Source organism: Leucopleurus acutus (genome assembly GCF_964270905.1).
Source record: "Leucopleurus acutus genome assembly, chromosome: 1".
Classification (NCBI taxonomy): Eukaryota; Metazoa; Chordata; class Mammalia; order Artiodactyla; family Delphinidae; genus Leucopleurus; species Leucopleurus acutus.
In genome coordinates, this window is record NC_139142.1 from 36,330,750 (window position 1) to 36,350,548 (window position 19,799).

Here is a 19,799-nt window from a genome sequence, read left to right on the forward strand (position 1 = left end):
ACATGAAAGAATGCTCAACATCATTAATCATTAGAGAAATGCAAATCAAAACTACAATGAGATATCATCTCACACCAGTCAGAATGGCCACCATCCAAAAATCTAGAAACAATAAATGCTGGAGAGGGTGTGGAGAAAAGGGAACACTCTTGCACTGCTGGTGGGAATGTGAATTGGTACAGCCACTATGGAGAACAGTATGGAGGTTCCTTAAAAAACTAAAAATAGAACTACCATATGACCCAGCAATCCCACTACTGGGCATATACCCTGAGAAAACCATAATTCAAAAAAAGTCATGCATCAAAATGTTCATTGCAGCTCTATTTACAATAGCCCAGAGATGGAAACAACCTAAGTGTCCATCATTGGATGAATGGATAAAGAAGATGTGGCACATATATACAATGGAATATTACTCAGCCATAAAAAGAAACGAAATTGAGCTATTTGTAATGAGGTGGATAGACCTAGAGTCTGTCATACAGAGTGAAGTAAGTCAGAAAGAGAAAGACAAATACTGTATGCTAACACATATATATGGAATTTAAGAAAAAAAAATGTCATGACGAACCTAGGGGTAAGACAGGAATAAAGACACAGACCTACTAGAGAATGGACTTGAGGATATGGGGAGGGGGAAGGGTAAGCTGTGACAAAGCGAGAGAGAGGCATGGACATATATACACTACCAAACCTAAGGTAGATAGCTAGTGGGAAGCAGCCGCATAGCACAGGGAGATCAGCTCCGTGCTTTGTGACCGCCTGGAGGGGTGGGATAAGGAGGGTGGGAGGGAGGGAGATGCAAGAGGGAAAAGATATGGGAACATATGTATATGTATAATTGATTCACTTTGTTATGAAGCAGAAACTAACACACCATTGTAAAGCAATTATACTCCAATAAAGATGTAAAAAAAAATTCTTTCAGGGTGACTTCCCGGCAGTCCAGTTGTTAAGACTTAGTGCTTCCACTGCAGGGGGCATGGGTTTGATCCCTGGTGTAGGAACTAAGATCCCATATGCTGCGTGGTGCAGCAAAAAGAAAAAAAAAATCTAATCTGATTAGGACTTAAAAAAAATTCTTTCAAGAAGAAGAATATGATAAATAAAATAAATAATAAATACATTCATAAAAAATACTATCCTTAATTCTATATAGGCTGTCTTTGACTTAAAGTGATTCCACTTACAGTTTCCCACCATGGTCCCTACATACCTCTAGAACTTCCAGCAGGCAAAGACCAGTTGACTTCCTGAGCTGCTTGTGGTCTGAACCTTAGAAATTGTCTTCCTTGTGAGCGTAGCTCCTCTCATGTGCCCCCTCTTGCTTCTGGATAGTTAAGCTATACAGCCATTGACCCCAAATTGAATCAAGGAATTAATTTTAGCACAGAAGACACGATGAAATTGGTGACAAGCAGATAACATGGAACTAATAAATTCAAGTTGGCAAGCGAAGGATCCCTCAAGTAGGGTGCATTAGAAGCTTAGCTCTTGGTGAGAGCCTCCTGCTGGGTGTGGCAGCCACACCCCACACTTTTTGAATGACAACTTCAGTGTTGACCTGTATTTAATTTATGATCTCCCATAAGATTTTGTTTTCCTACCTGTTTTCTACTTGGGTCAAAACTGTTAGTTACCATTTTGTATTTAGGAAGCTTATTCTTCCTCCTTTGCTGACTCAGTATGTATGAATCCCTCTTTGATTTAATCTACTTTCTGATAATTCTGCATTTTTTCAAAGTTGAGTGATAATTGATAAATATCAAGATTGATTAGGCAACCTTAGGAAACTCAAATAATTAAAGCACGGGTAGTAAAGAACACAAAGTTATGGGATTAATCTTGTCGTAAGACCGTTAGCCTTGGATTGGGCCAGTCTGATGGCTTGATAAATCTTCCCATTGTGCATGGGATGGACTGGTAAGGGAGGGAGCATGGGTCAGGCAAATCCGCCTCCAACACGTGATGACTGAGATGATGGAGAAAAACAGATCAGCTGTGCCCAATTTGTGTAACAAGGGCTGTTTTTTACCTTCATGGCACATATTTATTTCATTATCTGAGTTGTTGATGAAAATATTCAGGTATTATTGTTGTTTTTTTTTTTTTTTTTTGCGGTACGCGGGCCTCCCACTGCTGTGGCCTCTCCCGTCGTCGAGCACAGGCTCCAGACGCGCAGGCTCAGCGGCCATGGCTCACGGGCCCAGCCACTCCGTGGCATGTGGGATCTTCCCGGACCAGGGCACGAACCCGTGTCCCCTGCATCGGCAGGCGGACTCTCAACCACTGCGCCACCAGGGAAGCCCTCAGGCATTGTTTTCCTTTAGTTCACTGCTGTTTTGTCCTTGCCCTGGCCCTCTTCTCTACCAAAACTTGCTCATAGGAAAGGAATTAATATTTGCTGCTTATATTTAACTATATTTCCCCCAAAATGAAATAACTTTGTTGCTTATTATGAAAATGTTCTATACGTATAAATACCCAAACATCATAGAAAAATAGAGAAGGAAGTAAGAATTACTCTTAATCCCACCATCTAGAAATAACTTGAGATTTTTAGGCGTATCCTTCCTTATATAAAATACTTCATTCCTTAGTCAAATGGAAATTATTTGATGGCTACTTTAAAAAAAAACACAACAGTATGTCATGACGTCTTTATCAATAAATATAAAACCATATCATCACTTAACTGGCTACATAGAATTTATACGTGTCTACCCACTATACTTGATTTCATCAGTTCCATTGTGATGAATGTTGAACTCATTTCCAATTTTTCCTTTTAAAGAACATTATTGTAACGAACATCCAGTATGTTCTTGCTGTAAGTGTAAAATAATAGAAAGCTAGGAAGGAGAAGGGATCAGGAGCCGGAGCTGAGGGGAAAGAGGCTGGTCCAGGTCTGGGCGCTGCCGCTGCTTGCCCGAGGTCTGCAGGCCGGGCTGCGGCTCAGTCCTCAGCTCCTGGGCACAGTCTACAAGGCTCTGCAGCATGGGAGAGCCGCAGGCAGCGGCTGCCGCATCATGTCAACCAAGGGCGAGCGGGCCAGGGAGATCCTCAGGGGCTTCAAACTAAATTGGATGAACCTTCAGGATGCTGAGACAGGGAAGATACTCTGGCAAGGAAAAGAAGACCTGTCAGGCCCTGGAGTGGAGCATGAAGCCCGTGTTCCCAAGAAAATCCTCAAGTGCAAGGCAGTGTCTCGAGAATTGAACTTCTCTTCAGCGAAGCAAATGGAAAAAGTCCGCCTGGAACAAAAAGTTTACTTCAAAGGGCAATGCCTAGAAGAATGGTTCTTCGAGTTTGGCTCTGTGATTCCTAAGTCCACAAACACCCGGCAGTCCCTGATAGAGGCAGCGCCCGAGTCCCAGATGATGCCAGCAAGCATACTAACTGGAAATGTTACAGAAACAAAGTTTTTTGACGACGATCTTCTTGTAAGCACATCCAGAGTGAGACTTTTCTACGTTTGAGAGAAGAATATGTGTGCATTTCAATAATTCATTTTTTTAGGGGGAAGGAGAAAACTGTTTACTTTTTTCCTCTATACATTTGATTTTTGACACTTCCACCCCTAATTCCCTCTATGGCAAAACCCACCTGTGGCCACCAGGGGACCAGCTCTGTGTAGGTACCAGATGGCTTTTTTCTCTCAAGCCACCATCTTCAATTGACCAGATTAAACTCCCAATCCCAGACCAGGGCAGAAGGCATGCCTCAACTCCTTCTTGGAGTAGACACGGGGACAAACACATACCACAAGCTGTTCCCGTCACCCTCCCTGCCTCCTTCTTGGGCCCTGCAGGCAACACATCTTCCTTTGGCCCCTGGTTTTGGGAAAATTCAAGTTCCTGACCCACGTTTAGTTTTTTCCTACCATTTCTATTTCATACATTCTCATACATTTAACTTGTAAAATAGACTGTGATATTATTGTTACATAGTGAATTAAAACATATGAATTAAAATAATAAAAAAAATAATAGAAAGCTAGAGCTGAAAGAGTCCTTAGAGACTAGCTAGTTCAATGCCATCATTTTGTGGAAGAAAAACAAAGGCATAGAGAGGATAAAGGGAAGTAGAATCCAGGTCTTCTGACTTTACATCTATTAATCTTTTCAGTCTACCCTACTACCATCTTTCTAAAGAATTGCTTGGCTATTAAAATGTCACTAAGTGGCACTGACTTTTTTTACTCCAGTAGCTAAACGCCTGTGCCTTAAAACTTAACTCTTCCCAGGGTTATTTGCATTTTAATATTTGTTGTTAGTTATGCAATAAGTTAAAAGATTTATATATATATATATATATATATATATATAAAATATATAAAATCTTTAGAATGAGGTCAGGGAATACCTCAAGTACTTGAAATCGTATGTGAAAGCTCCTACTTCAATTGCTGGCCATATTTGGTAGATGTGAGGAGTGGGAGTTGAGAAATAGGTTTAGGCAGTAGTTGGGGTCTGTAACAGAATACTGATGCTCACTCACAGCTTCGAAACACTTCCAAAAGAAGGGTCTAAAGCTTTGGCTTATTTCAGTTTCTGCTATGGAAGGTCCAGAGCTAGATGCTTAATTAAGTGTATTTTGATGATTAAGATGATGATGGAATAGAACTAGCAGCACTGAGTTGTTACTTGTACACACTCAGCATAATTGGGGGCTAAATTCTTGATCTAATTATTGACTTAAAAATTAGTCTATAATGTAGATCATCTACATTAAATATCATGGGATCTGTTAATTTAAAAACCCATGAGAGGGACTTCCCTGGTGGCACAGTGGTTAAGAATCCGCCTGCCAATGCAGAGGACACGGGTTCGAGCCCTGGTCTGGGAAGATCCCACATGCCATGTAGCAACTAAACCCTCCTGCCACAACAACTGAGCCTCCGCTCTAGAGCCTGCGAGCCACAACTACTGAGCCCGTGCACCACAACTACTGAAGCCCATGCCCCTAGAGCCCGTGTACCACAACAAAGACAAGCCACTGCAATGAGAAGCCCGCGCACCACAATGAAGAGTAGCCCCCGCCCGTTGCTGCAACTAGAGAAAGCCCGCACGCAGCAACGAAGACCCAACGCAGCCAAAAATAATTAATTTATATATTAAAAAAAACCCCACAAGATACTGCTTCCTAGATAAATAACTCTTTCATAAGGAAGGGATTTGGAGTTCTATGTGATTTTTGGACAATTACTTGAACTCTGAGTTTCTTGGTTTCTTTATCTGGCAATAAGGATAAGGATAGCAATTTACTTCATGAAATTGAATAAAAATGATTATATGGCATTTGGGAAAAAGAAAATGATAAATCTTTTAAAAATAAAATTTGCCATATACAGAGGAACGTGAAGAATGGTGTTTTTGATAAGAACCAGTTACTCTACAGAATAAATCATGTTTGACTCTCTTGTAGTCTTTAAAGCATTCAAGAAATATTCAACAGAAGTTGAGCAGCTGCAGAAATATCCCACAGAATAGAAAATGAGATGAATTTGCAGAGGTGATGGAATCCTTCATGGCAGTATCTTTCCAAATTTTATTGAAAATTTCCCAAAGGTTTTGGTTAATACTATGAAAAAAAAATTGTAAGTTTGGAAACTGCTAACAAATTAAAGCAATTAACAAGATCATTTATGCTGGCAGTAATTATCACACAAACACAAAATTGTTTAATTGGTTGAATTGTTAGCACTCTAGCTGTCGTTCCTTGTTAACAAACTCGAGTTTTAAATTATATTTTCTCTCCTTGATTTGAGTTCCTGGCTTGATAAATATTTATAAAAGAAGAGAACAAAGGTTTCAGGTTTAGACACTTTTGATTATTCACATACAGACTATCCACTCTGTGGAGTACTCAAGACAGAGTGTTAATGTCAACACCAACTCACTGCTTGTAATGCTTTTTGATCCACCTTCCTACGTTCTTAATCCTACGTGCTCAAGGCTTTGGCATACTGGAGCGTGGGGTTTGGAGTGGGGCCACTGCCCCAGGATGAAGTCTGAAAACGGCACTGAGAGGGTGGAGCAAACAGAGACAAAGTCCACAGAGCTGAACCATCACTATTGTATTTGCTGTACCTCATTATGAATGAAACATTGGAAGACGGCAGGTGAACTTGATAGTGGGTGTGAACATAAAACCTACTTAATTGACTTCATTTCTCATCCACAGACAGTAAGTTAGGTATGAATGTGCCAAGGTGGCCGAGGAGCTGGTGAAATGCAGACACAAATATTGCCAATTATGTCTCCGGGAATGTGAATTTATTGAAATAAATTTACTCAAACATAAATAGGAAAGTGATTCTCCTGTAAAGAGTCACAAATATATATTTTTAAGCCAACTAGAAATGACTTTCAATTACCTACTTCTTTGGTTGGCCTCCAGAACTGCAGCTCTCTTTTAGTTTGCATGATTTATTTGTTCATTAATTCACTTATTAACTCACTTACTCATCAGGCCTTTCTTAAGTACATCTTGCGTGTCAGGGGCTGTGCTAAGTGCTGGGAAACTTAAAACTGTATCCCGAAAGCAACAGGGAGCCATTGGATGATTTAAAGTAGTGGAGTGACATGATCAGATTTCTTTTTTAGAAAGTGTGCTTTGGCTACTATGTGGGGGAAGAATTGAAGGACAGTGAAAGTGGAGAATGGGATAGCGGTTAGGAGATTTATAAGAAGAAATTCATGTGAGAAAAGATGAGGCCTGGGTTATGGACTGAATTGTGGCCTGCACTCCAAATTCATATGTTAAAATGCTAGCCCCAAGTACCTCGTAAAGTGACCAGATTTGGAGAGAGAGCCTTTAAAGAGGTAATTAAGGTAAAATGAAATCATGTGGCTGGCCCTAATCCAATATGACTAGTGTCCTCACAAGAGGAGATTAGGACACAGACACACAAAGGAAAGACCATGTGAAGACAGAGGGAAAACATGGCCACCATAAGCCAAAGAGAGGGGCCTCAGAAGAAACAACCCTGCCAGTAACTTGATCTCGGACTTCTAGCCTCCAGAATTGTGAGAAAACTAATTTTGTTGTTTAAGCCACCCAGTCTGTGGTATTTGTCATGGAAGCCCACTCAAACTAATACAGCCTGAACAAGGCACCTGCAGCAGAACATAAGTGCCTTCAGACACCAGTTTATCATCACACCCCAGTATAAGCCTGCTATTACATCTGCACGAGCTCACATCTCTTAGGTAATGGAAAATCTAATCCTGGAAAGCTCAGGCACAGCTATAGAAGGAAAGATGCCCATTTATTCCAAAGGCTGTTTAGTGCTTCCGTGCACTGGTGGATGACAGGATGTAAGTCTTGCTCTTCTGCTCCTTTCCATTATCGGTGGATGGAAACTTGAAATCGCTGTCACTTGCTCCTTTATAGGGAGGTCAGTTTGGTATTTACACACTCACTGCCAGTTTTCAGATTCCTTGCAAGGACCATTCTGTTTGAGGCATCTGAAGGTGAAGTTTATTCCTTTGTCCTCGATGCCTCTGTATTGTAAATGGTGGGCTTTTCAAATGGGTCCTCCTGCTGCTTTGTCTTTGGAAGTTGTAGAGACTGTGGTTCCCCTAGATGTTCCCAGAAATGGAACAGAAATTTCAGTTTAGTTTTATGAAATGCATCTCTTGGTGACAAGGTAAAGATGAAGGGAACTAATGTTTTTTGAGCTCTAGGCACTATTTCAAAGTTTTCTGTTCATAACCATGAGTTCTCGATTTTTCCATTGTTAGCAGACATTTGAATGAGGGGAACATTGGGTAGGGTTGGGTTTCTTTGGTTTGGTATCTCTGTTTTTAAGTAGCTTTCTGATACATGTTCATTTCTAAGTCACAGTAGTCTTAAAATTTCAAACAAATAACTGGTTCTGTGATTCAGTAAAAATAGTTTGTAGGATTAATTTAATTCAAGGCACAGGAAGCTAGTCTAGTCTCTATTTTTGGTTTATGATTTAATTTTTTCAAGTTCTTGGGTCTTAGAATCAAATCATAAGCTTTAAACTGTACATAAAACTGTAAACTGTATTTTAAAATCTTTATCCTGCTTTAAACTGCTTCTATTGAATCTGAAAATTCATATTTTTCTTCAACTCTGAGAAATTTTATTCTACTTTCTCCTTATTATCATCTGCTCTCTCTTTTCTCTCCTTTTGTAACTTCTATTGGAACAGATATTGGAACTTGAGGCTCTCACCTCCATGACTTTCAACCATTCTCACAAACTTTCCATCTCTTTGCTTTTTGCCCTGTGTTTGGGGAGAATTTCTGTTTCCACTAATCTGCTCTTAACTTGATCAGTTCTGCTGATCAGCTAATGAATTTTAAACTTCAGAAACTACTTTTTAAATCTCTACGTTCTCTCACTGATTATTCTTCTTGGATACAATATCCTTTCAAATCTTGCTGAATAAAATTTAAATTCATTTAAATGTTATCTTCTGTTTTCTTTATTAACTTAGTTTCCTCTGATATTACTTCTTTGTTAGTTGTGTTTGGTGCTTTTCCTTCATGGTATTGGTTCCCCTCCGCTGACAAAATCTTTGGTGATTTTGGTTGTCCAATCATCTTTTATTTGAGGATCGGCTTGCCTGTCTGTTCTGTTAATCATAGCCTGTCTTCAGGAACTGTGAAGGAAGGGCACAACATGCTATCCAGAGAGAGTGAAAGTTCCCTATTACTTCTAGCGGTCAGTGTATACTTGGGCTCTGCCCCTCTGGTCCCGGGATCCCTGCTAACTTTATCCCACAGGCAAACATTTGGTACTTAAGGCCAGCAGGGGAGGGGACTCCTCAATGAATTATTCTATCCTAGGTTCCCCACCCCCCACCTCCTCTTGTATCCTTTGACTCTTGCTTGGAATTTCCCTAAACTATTCCTTCTCCTGAACCTGCTTTGATTTCCTCTAACTTTGTTTTTGTCTAGATCAGGTCCTGCCTCTCTCTTCTATATTTCAGGATTTCCTAAAAATTCCTGGAAAATTGATCACATTTTTTTCTTATTTCCCTGTGCTGTTAGATTTCTATTCTCTTTAAGACATATCTTTTTATGAGATTTAGGATGGAAGAGAAGGGAAATGCATGGGCCCAACCCACCATCTTGACCCAATCTCTACTTATTATTTTCTTTACTATCTCTAATTAATTATCAGATAATACAAGCTCAATGTGAAAAATTCAGAGAATATAGAAATAGAAAATGAAAGTTCCTTCTTGTGTCGGATTCCTCTAATGTCCTGACTTATATCCACTTCTCACCTATTGATTTTAGCTGGAGCTGGGTTGACAGTTCTGCGAGGGCTTCCTCTCACTTCCTGGTTAAGTAGAAGCCCCAGTTCCTGGCTGACAGCATCCAGTTTCAAATGCACACCTTCTCTCTGGCCCTAGAACTGCAGATCGCCAGTTAGGAGCTTGCTTGGTAGCTTGGAAGTGTGGGCTGTCAACATGGAATAGGAGGTTAGGGGGGCAGTCCCTTGACCACCCAGGATGAGGACCAATCTCCCACCTTTCTGATAGACAATTCAGGGAGGCTTTATGAACTCTTCTCAGGAAGTCCCTGCAGAATTAATCCCTGCTGCCCACAGCAATGACTTCAAATATGAACCCCTATATGAGCTTTTCCTTCTTACCTATTTCACTCTCCCCAGTTTCTCATTCCCACTCCCTGGGATCTGCCATTTTCCTCCCTCCTTATTTGACAATCCCCTTTTCCTCTGTACTTCTAAACTTCCTCTCTCCCTCAGTCCTAATTTATCATTTCACTGTAACTCAATTAGCTGTAAAGCATGTGGGGATGCTGTCAGGATAACAGGCTCTGTAGCAAATGAGGTTGTATTGAATTATTTAGATTTCAGCTAAAGTGGAAATAACTAAAGCAGCTGAACAGGTTTGTAAAATCCTGGGGTAATCTGTCCACTGATTTGGTGCTTTTGCCATATTAATTTTTTCTCGTGGTTGAAAATTATAAATTTTAAGGCTACAAAGAAATATATGTGTACAACTCTTCAGTTCAGAGCCCTAAAGCTAAGGAATTGTCTGTTTCATGTAGTATATAATTATGTAGCTGCAGAGCTGCAATTCTACGGTATCATGAATTTATTTAATAACTTTATCCACACAAGGCTTTTTAAAAACACAAATACATAATTTCTCTCCATTTTTTTATTTCAAAAATAGAACAAAGATTTCTACTTGAGATATATGATAGTCTCAGCCTTTGAAGTTGGCCTGTTTTTCTTGAGTTTTCCTTGCCAGAATTTGGTTCTTAATTTTTAAATGAAAAAGACCTTGTTGTTTCTAACTCAGTAAAAAAACAAATGGATTCTTAAATGCTATCAGAAAGGGGGAAGGGTGGCTCACTGCTAATCTAATGGGTTGACCACAAATATTCTTCTATTATCTTCCCTCTATTACTAGTGTGTCTTGGGAAATTGAGCTTAATAAGGGCCCAGACAACAAGGTGGTAGTGTGGAGAGTTCTGTGGCTTTGTAACATCTGTGGAGTTTGCGCCACTTAGCACATCTCAACGTCTAAATGCCCACTCTCAAAAGAGGTGTGACTGCAGCAGGAAGTGAAGTATTTTTGCATATGTTCAATATATAAACTAAGCACGCACATCTGGCACTTAAACACCCTTTTCCTGGTGAATCCTGGAAAGCAGCATAATTATACTCCCAAGCAAATAACTCAGGTGTAAGACTGTTTCGTTGTTAAGAACACCAGGCATCACCAAAGTTAAAACTCTTTTCTCATCTTTGCGCTTTAAATCTCCACTGTCATCTCCAAAACACCTGAGATTACCTGGGCTGATGTCTGGTGAGAAATTGTCTCAGCACGGCTGATGGAGGAAGGAGATTAAAGTTGCAGCAAGGTGTACCACCAAGCCTTACTGAACAATGACCTTGTATAGTAAGAAAGTCAAGAAAGTGGACAGCCTTGTAAGCTGCCACTTCTGTGTCTCTCTCCCGAGGTGACTCGGAGATGCTTTGTTTTTCCTCTCTGGCACCATCGGTTCTAGTGTTTTCTCTGGCCTACAGCATCCCACCCCACCCAGCGTGCGGAAGCGTCCGCTCGCCTGGAAACCGGGTCTGGCCAGGAGGTGTCGGTGGGCTGGGGTGGCAGCTTGCCTGTTGATTACAGTCCCTGTAACGCGCGAGCCATGGGACTGCGGGCTGCGCCCCGCCAGCATTGCCCGGTCCGCCTGGACCACACCAGGTTTGCAAACAGAAACGGAGACACCGAGCCCTCAGGCTGGGGGCGCGGGTCTCGGGCCCAGTGCCCACCCGAGCCCTCCCAGCGTCTGTTCTTACTACCATCCAGGAGAAGCCCCGGAGGACGCTTTCTAACACAGCAGCCCCCGGGAACAATCTGTCCCTCCCAAATCCGCCGCAGCGGGGGCGCACTGCCGGGGCGCCAGCTTTGCCTACCCTATGGCCTAAGCGTGTCTTTTAATATATTTTAAAAACCTGACTGTATACAGTGGGGACTCAGGGCGGGAAAGACTGGAGGGCTCATGTTCGTGGCCAGACTCGCCGCTCTGGGCGAACGAATTAGGCCGGAGCTGCAAAGCCAAATCCTTTCCCCGCTGCAGGGGGCTCGGGGTAGCGCGCGGTGAGGGGCGGCGAGCAGCTATGGGGGCGCTGCGGCCGGCTCTGGCCTCTGGCGGCTCGGGCTCATGCAGTCCGGAGGGGGGCGGAGGCCGGCCCGGGGAGCCGGGCGGAGGCCGGGCAGGTGGCCCCGGGCTTGGAGGCTGATTGGCAGGTGCGGGAGTGGGTGGGGAAGGCGGGGGCTGGGCCTGGCTCTGCGGGAGGCTGCGGCCCCGCCTCCCCGCCCCCGCCGCGGGACTATCTGGTCCCGGCAGCAGCGATGTCCCCCGGCAGGAATGTCCCTCCTCAGATAATGTTATTTATATCTCTGGGCGGGTCCGCGGCTCGGCAGCACCAGGCGCCCGGCGGCCGCTGTGCCAGGAGCCCTGCGCTGCCCTCCTCCCCCTGCGCCGCCGCCGCTGCCACCCCCGGGCTCGGGGTGGCCGCCGCTACAGCCCCAGCGCAGGTGAGTCCCGGGAGGGCCCGGCGGCCAGAGGGAGCTGGGTGCGGGTGCGGAGGCGCAAGGCAGGGGCGCGCGGCGCGAGCGCAGCGGAGGCGCTGGGCCCAGGGGGCGCGTGACGCACGGGGCCCAGGGGACCGGGTGGGGACCCAGCCCTGGGTGCCGGGCGTAGAGCCCGTGGGAGGCCCTGGCGGCTGCGGCAGCTATCGCCCCGGGGCGCGGGAATCCTCGTGGGCTTCGGCGGCGCTTGGCAAGCTGGGCGCTTGCTTTGGAGAGCCGGATCCTGGAGCGTCGCCCGAGGGCGCTGGGAGGGCGGTGAGGGGGGTGCGTGTTCTGGTCCCGGGCTGCCTCCTCCAGGACCCCGGCGTGGGGACGAAGGGGGTCCTGCTTCAAGCCTGTCGGACCTCCGCGCTGCCCTCTCTGCCGGGTTCCTCAGCCCTGGGGCCGCTCAGATTCTCTTCTGGGGAACTTGTCAGCGCGCTCCCCGGCAGCCCTGCGCCCAGGCAGGGAGGACAGGGCGGCGGAGGGGCCGGGTCCCCGAGTGTTGGGAACGACGCGGAGAGTGGCCGGGTGCAGCCCCAAGAAGGAGAGATCAGCGTGCCCCAAGCCATCCTCCAAGGACCCCCACCCTTCCTCTCCCAAAGAGTTCCGCTTCTCCAAGCTGCTACGGTCCACTCTACTCTCCCTTGCCTCACGGGTTCCTCTTTCTCCGACAACTTGGCCCTGAGAAATAGCAGAAAGTGGGAGAAATAACAGGAGCTTTAAAACAATCCCCAACTCCCACCAATTCGCCCAGACGTCCAAAGGTGGGGAAGTAGCGGCAGGCTTGAGTACCGTTTCCGTGACAACGAGCCCCAGGTAGGGTCTTGATTTACAGCCTATTAATATCCAAACCACTATTTTCAGTGAGGAATTAGAGGCACCAGGAGTTAATAGTAACACGCTTAAATCACTGAAGGAAAATGAAAAGAAACCACAGTTTTGTATGCATCAGATGGTGGAGGGGGGTGGGTGGGTGGTGGATATATAGTGACAGTGTTTTTGCACCAGAACTCCTGTGAGGAGAGGCTAGGCTGTCACTTCCAGGTAGCAGGCAGCCTTGCAAAGTCCACAGCCTTGAGTTAGTCACGATCTATATTGAATTCCTAAGGAAAGTGATTCAGGCGGCTCTTGAATGAGAGGAGTGTGCAAATCAACAAAATTTAGGCACCTCTGTACCATCCACTAACCGATTCTTAATTTCAAAGATGGCACCAAATTTTATTCTAGAATTCCTTCTTTGACCACCCTCTGATCCTATGACCTAGGGCAGGTCATTTCCTATTCCAGTATCAGACTTTAACTCTTTTGCTAGGAGCCGTGGGTTCCAGAGTGTCTTGGGAAACTCTTTTTTGGAAGTGCAAAATGTTTAAGTGTACTGAATGCTCAGTACCCAACACAGCTAGGCTTGTACTTGCCAAGAGGCTGTGGGCTAGTTAGAAAAAGGAATATTAGGCTCACACTGAAGAAGAGCCCACCAGCCTTGAAGCTAACTGACTCCTCAGAAGTGGGTCATTTATACAGAACTTTATCAAATCCTAGCATAAAGGACAGCTGAAAGACATAAGCCCTACATTACAAACACATGGCCTTTAGACCCCCTTAGCTGTTGCCCTTCTCTTTATCGGTGGTCCAGTCACAATGATTGGGGATGAGCCAGTCCTGTTAATCCCCAATTCTCAGAAGACAGTCTGTTCATGGAATTGAAAGCACCCCAAACCTCCCAGGCATCCAGGGATGGGCCTTGTAGCACAGGCGTATCAAGTTTTCCTGAGTGGCTTGCCCAGCTGAGAGCTGGGATACCACTTTTTGCTCTGGTCATTGCTTCTCCCAAGTGTTCTGAAGGTGTCTTTTAGCAAAATACCTGCTAGATGGTTAGCTTCGGAGTAGGTAAAGGTGTGGCAGGAGGCAGACTCTCCTATATGACAAACTAAAAATGACTATTTTAGGCAAACTAGCTGTGAATGAAAGTTTTGAAGTAGAGTCAGAATCTGATGGTTCTGCCACAGTTCTGGAAACAGGCTTGTTTTTGGTAAATAAAAATAACAGTAGCTTTCTTTCTTTCTTTCTTTCTTTTTCTGTCTTTTACATACCAGTGCCTAGCCTGGTGCCTGGCTGGTGCTGCACACTCAGTTAATCTTTGTTGAATGAATGAGGGAATGAGTAAATGAATGCTCAGTGTTTTCTTTGTATTGTCCTATTCAGTTGTCACAATAACTCTTCAAGGTAGCTCATATAATCAACATTTTACAAGTGAGGAAACAGGTTCAAGGAGAGTAAGTAATTTCCCTCACATCACTCAGTTGATGAGAGGTGAGGCTGGGATTCAAACTCACCTGTTCAGTTCCACCCTCTTTTAAGGTTCAGAAGTCAGCAGGGGATATGGAAGTATAAATTGGAAAGTTTGGTTATAGGATTGTCTCTTAGCTTCACAATCTTTCACTCTCAAGCTCTCAGGTAATAATTCTGCCTATATCAAAGAAGCTTTAAAAATATTGCTAAAGGTATTGGACACTTCCTTGCTCAGAGGTACTTACCCATGCCCATTATGTGCAGGTCATTGTTTCAAGGACAGACCTGTAATTTTGGCAGTAGTCAAAGCATGGATTTTTTGAAAACAGATTTTCCTTTCAGTCGTGGAATTGGCCAGGAGGGCTTGATGATGCATGGGGACAGCGTGATAGGACGGAGGATGACTATAAAAAATTCATGAGGCAAACGTTATTGAACTGGGAAGGGACCTTGGAAGTCATTGAGTCTAGCCTTCTATTTGTGTAGCTACTTGCTTAAAGGTGAGACCTAACTGTAATTTACCTGGTCAATTATGTGCAGTGGTGGTACGTGCCTTCCATGCTTCTCACCATTCTAGACCATTTCTTTCCTGTCTCTCTCTCTCAAGGCCAGTATTGGGTTTATTTCCTGAAGTTCTGCCTAATATTAAACCACTGACATTTTCTTTCCTTTGAGGGAGATTGTGAGAGGATATATTTTAATATCCAGTACTTTCATCCTAGTGAAATCTTAAAAAGGTATTGGGGATAGGAGAGAAGACATCAGGAGTATTCAACTCTAAACTGTTCCATAACCTCCCCATTGCCTGTTAGGTGTACAGATGTATGCATTTTTACACAACAGGTATCTTGAGACAATACAGATTTTAAGACAGATAATTATGTAGCATTTCTGGAGCAATGGAGAAGGAAAAGACTTTAGGGAATTATTGGGACTGTCAAATACCTGTTTTAATCTAAGCCCAGTCACTAAATTGCTCTTGAAGTATATTATTCCAAGTTTCAAATTCAAAAGCAAAATTATACTCTCCATTCAAGACCTGAGATGGTAGGAAACATAACCAGTGGGAAGTTTAAAGTGATATAAAGTACATTTCTTCATAATTTTTTTAAATAAAAAAATAATTTAAGAAAATTAATAACCTTGACCTGCAGATTAACAATTATCAATTGACTTGGGAAGATCAAGAATGAAAATAACTACTATGTGGGCTGATGAGAAATTTGACTTTGGAATGAGGACTGGCAGGGAGGTTCAGGGATACTGGGTTCTGAAATCACGTGGCTATATCACTAGTTGAAAATTACTGTGGAAAGAAGTATTTTACCTTAAACGTAGTTTATACTGACTCAGTGTTTTACAGACTGCTGTCTGGTTACTCCTCTACTTTAGATAAGAAATCTGGGGAGGAAGAGTAAATGCAGCGGTCTGTGTGCTAGGATCATCACGGAGCATTTACCGGGTTATCACAGAGAGACGGTTTTTCCTCTGACAACCCCAGGGGTGAGGATCACCTGTTTTTAGAGATGGAGATGGTGATCGAGGGAAGGTGTTGGAGGCAGTCAGGAGAGCTCACTGTCAGGTCTGGCTCCACTCACTGAATTGTCAACTCCCCTTGGTAAATATTTAGAAAATCTCATAGCATATTTCCCTTTGTTGCTGTGCTTATTTCTTAACTCACAGTCAAGCAATCCACGTTCTTCCATTTTCATCTCGCCTTAGCTGACTATCAAACCACCAGGGGATTCGCAGCCTTCCAGCTCACACAGTCTTCGAGGTAGTCATAGACAGAAAATGCTTCTTCAGTGGATTGCTAGCTAGCTTATGACATTCCCAGGCCTCCTTTTCATCTTTCTCTTTCCTTCTCCTGATGGCTGGAGATATTACAAAGCCGTCGTGTCTTCGTACCTCAGCGAGGCCTTTTCAGGCTGTGCCGTAATGTTTAATTTCTACATTATACCTGTGGAGACCTGGCCAAGAGTATAATTACAAGGGCAATTAAAATCCAGACATATATCATGTTAGCAGTGGGGGCAAAAGTGGGGCTTCCTTTCTTCCTTTCATTTTAATGCTGTAAATTTAGCAACTGAAAAGGTACAGGGCTAGGAAAAAAAAATAGAATTTGCATTGAACTGGGATCAGATCATCCAGGATATTTATGAAAAGAATAACAGGGCACCTTGACAGCTAAAGAACAATGATTGCTTTGAATTATAGTCAATTCAAGAGTTTCCTCCAGGGGCTTCTCTGGTGGCACAGTGGTTAAGAATCCACCTTAACCAATGCAGGGGACACGGGTTCGAGCCCTGGTCCGGGAAGATCCCACATGCTGTGGAGCAACTAAGCCAGTGTGCCACAGCTACTGAGCCTGCTCTCTAGAGCCCGCGAGCCACAACTACTGAGCCCGCCTGCCACAACTACTGAAGCCCGCGCACCTAGAGCCCGTGCTCTGCAACAAGGGAAGCTGCTGCAATGAGAAGCCCGCACACCACAGCGAAGAGTAGCCCCCGCTCGCAGCAACTAGAGAAAGCCCACGTGCAGCAACAAAGACCCAACTCAGCCATAAATAAATAAATAAAAGAGTTTCCTCCAGCATGAAAGGGAGAAACTTGGATAATCCTGAAAATGAATAAGTTGAAAACCATTTCCATTTATACCAGACTTAAATATGGGTGTGTCTCACTAGAGAATTCAAAGCACCTCAAATAAAATTAAGCACACCTTAAACACATAACTTATGAGGACTGGAAAGAGGCCACTAGCTTCATTCTGTCCCTCTGCTCAGTTCTTGCCTGTTTCTAGAAGCCTCCTAGGAGTCTTCAATCAGCTTCACCTTCCAGAATATTTCCTCAGGGGTAGAAGAGTAAGAAAAGGCCTTTCATAACACTCCAAGCCATAAGTCATAGGGAGCTAGAGCTGGAGAGGCCTGAGAGAGCCATATTCAGAAAGAACAGACACTGGCTACCTACTGTATGCATTACCCTGTTATATGTTGAGGACACACAACATCCGATGGAGACCCACTGGTCCGGTGGGAGAAAGGACTTGCAAACAAGCAGTGATTCAGGGCGCCCTGATTTTTCTAAGGGCGCCCGAGAAAAAGCCCACAGGGGGAAGCATCTGATTCAGGCTGGAGAGTGCCTAGGATTTTCCTGATGGAAGAAGGGAGGATGGGTGAGGGTGGGGCCCTAGGCACATAGCCTGGCATAGACGTGCAATAGATCATGATTAGATTAGGGAATGAGGAGTAGTTCTCTGTGGTTGGAGTACAGGCCACAGCACAGGAATGGGCTGAAGGTGTGACCCTAAAAATGGTTTGGGTTCAGTTTGTGAAGAAGTTTGAACCATTGAAGGTTCAAGTTGAAATCAGTGAATGTTTTGAGCAGGGGAGGGACCTGATCAGATCCTTGTTTAGACAAAGCTCACCAGCAAAAGAGAAGGGAATGTGAACTAGAGATCAGCCAGTACAGGTTGATGACCACACATGATGTATGGTCCACTTAGTTTTCAGGAGGCCTTGGTAAGTGCATCATCTCATTTTATTCTACAATGACCATGTGAAGAAACAGGGAACATGTCATCATTCCTGCCTTATAGTCAAAGAAACAGGATCAGAAACATACAATGATTTGCCCAAGGTCCCTGAATTTGTAGTAGAACTTGACTTTGACCCAGTTTCCTAGTTCCAAGGCTGGGGCTTTGTCTAGACCTTCTCCATGGAATAATTGAATATTCTGGGCCTTCTGGGTGAGACAGTGATTGCTTTCTTTCTTCAGCAGAATTTTCAGTCTAAGTTCATTGGTCCTGGAAAAAGGGAGGAGGAAAGTTGTTACCGTATTTACTCTTTAGACACAAAACCTTAAGGATAGCCCTCCAGCCTGTACAGAGATGATGTTGCAAAGTATGACTTAATGTCAAGCATACATGTGGATTCCCAGCATGCTGTAGATAAGCAATGGACTTATATGGCTGTCAGTTGATGTTTTGGGTTTTTCATTCTCTTACCCCAAATTTACTGGGCATTGTTATGCATATGCCTCATTTGGGGCTTCAAAAACCTCTTTTTGTCCAGTGATCTTGGGTGCCTTGATTTGTGCTTCAGTCTTCAACAAATATTTATTGAGCTCTCATTTATTTGCCAGGTATATTCTAGGCCTAGGGGATATAGCAGTGAAGATGGTAAAAAAAAAAAGTCTGACGTCATGGAGCACATTCTAGTTGGGTGAGGCGGGTACTAAACAACGACAAATGACAGATGAGTATCTATCATACTTTCAGGTGATATAAAGAAAAAATAGTGCAAAGGGAAAGAGAGGGAGGTAGTTCTAGAAGTTGATGTAGGATGGCTGGGAAAGGCCTCTCTGATGAGTTTTCATTTGACTAGAGACACAAATGAAGCGAGGTGGGGGAACAGGGACGTTTGGGGGAAGAGATTCAGGTTGAGTGACTCTCTCAACCTGAATTGGTTGAGATGAAGGCCCAAAGATGGGGTCGCTGCTGTGTCCAAGGAGTGGGCAGGAAGCCAGTGTGACTGGCGTGTTGGGAGCCAGCGGGGAGCACAGGATGTGATGTTGGGGAGGAAACTGGGTCTGGATCATGCACGCTTTGAGGCCAGGCGACAACTTTGGGTCTTAGCCATATGACAGGAAGTCACGGGAAGTTGTGGGCAGGGGAGTGACTTCTTCAGATTGGCATTTTAGGAGGATCTTTCTGGCTGTCCCATGAAGATTGATTGTATGGGACAAGAGTGGAAGCAGGGAGTGGAATGAAAGCTACTGTAAGTGGTCTAGGTAGAGATGGTGGACCAGGGTGAGGGTGGTAGGTTTGGTGACATGCAGCTGGCTTCTGGATAAATCTTTAAGGTAGAGTTGATGGAACTTGGATATAGAAGATGGGAGAAAAAGAATAAGTCAAGGATGATTCAACTGGTTTTGCTCTGAGCTACTAGAAGGATGAAAAAGCCACTTACTGAGATGGGGATATGTCTTATCAAATACACTGTGGGCTACTATTTTTGATTTTTGTTTTCATTGGGGAGTTCGTTTGGAATAGACTCAGGCAGATACACCAAAAAGGTGTTTTATTATGAGTGGCTCATCTGTTTGTTTTGAGGTAAAGCCTCAGATGTGGAGTTAGTTCTTTGTGCTTTGTTCCATTACTTTTAGGTCATTCTCACAACATCTCACTATATGTGATAGAGATTAAGATATGGTACAGGGCTTCCCTAGTGGTGCAGTGGTTGAGAGTCCGCCTGCCGATGCAGGGGACACGGGTTCGTGCCCCGGTCCGGGAAGATCCCACATGCCGCGGAGCGGCTGGGCCCGTGAGCCATGGCCGCTGAGCCTGCGCGTCCGGAGCCTGTGCTCTGCAACGGGAGAGGCCACAACAGTGAGAGGCCTGCGTACCGCAA

The 19,799-nt window shown here is 44.2% G+C and overlaps 1 protein-coding gene across 1 annotated transcript; it reads left to right on the forward strand.

Annotated features, from left to right (window-relative positions):
- Positions 1 to 3,032: 3,032 nt before the first annotated feature.
- Positions 3,033 to 3,482, forward strand: LOC309958525 (retinal rod rhodopsin-sensitive cGMP 3',5'-cyclic phosphodiesterase subunit delta-like; the record flags this gene model as incomplete). The annotated part of the gene is made up of 1 exon (XM_082834485.1): positions 3,033 to 3,482. One exon carries the CDS (start codon positions 3,033 to 3,035, stop codon positions 3,480 to 3,482), a length of 450 nt encoding a protein of 149 aa, XP_082690611.1.
- Between the last annotated feature and the right edge of the window lie 16,317 nt (positions 3,483 to 19,799).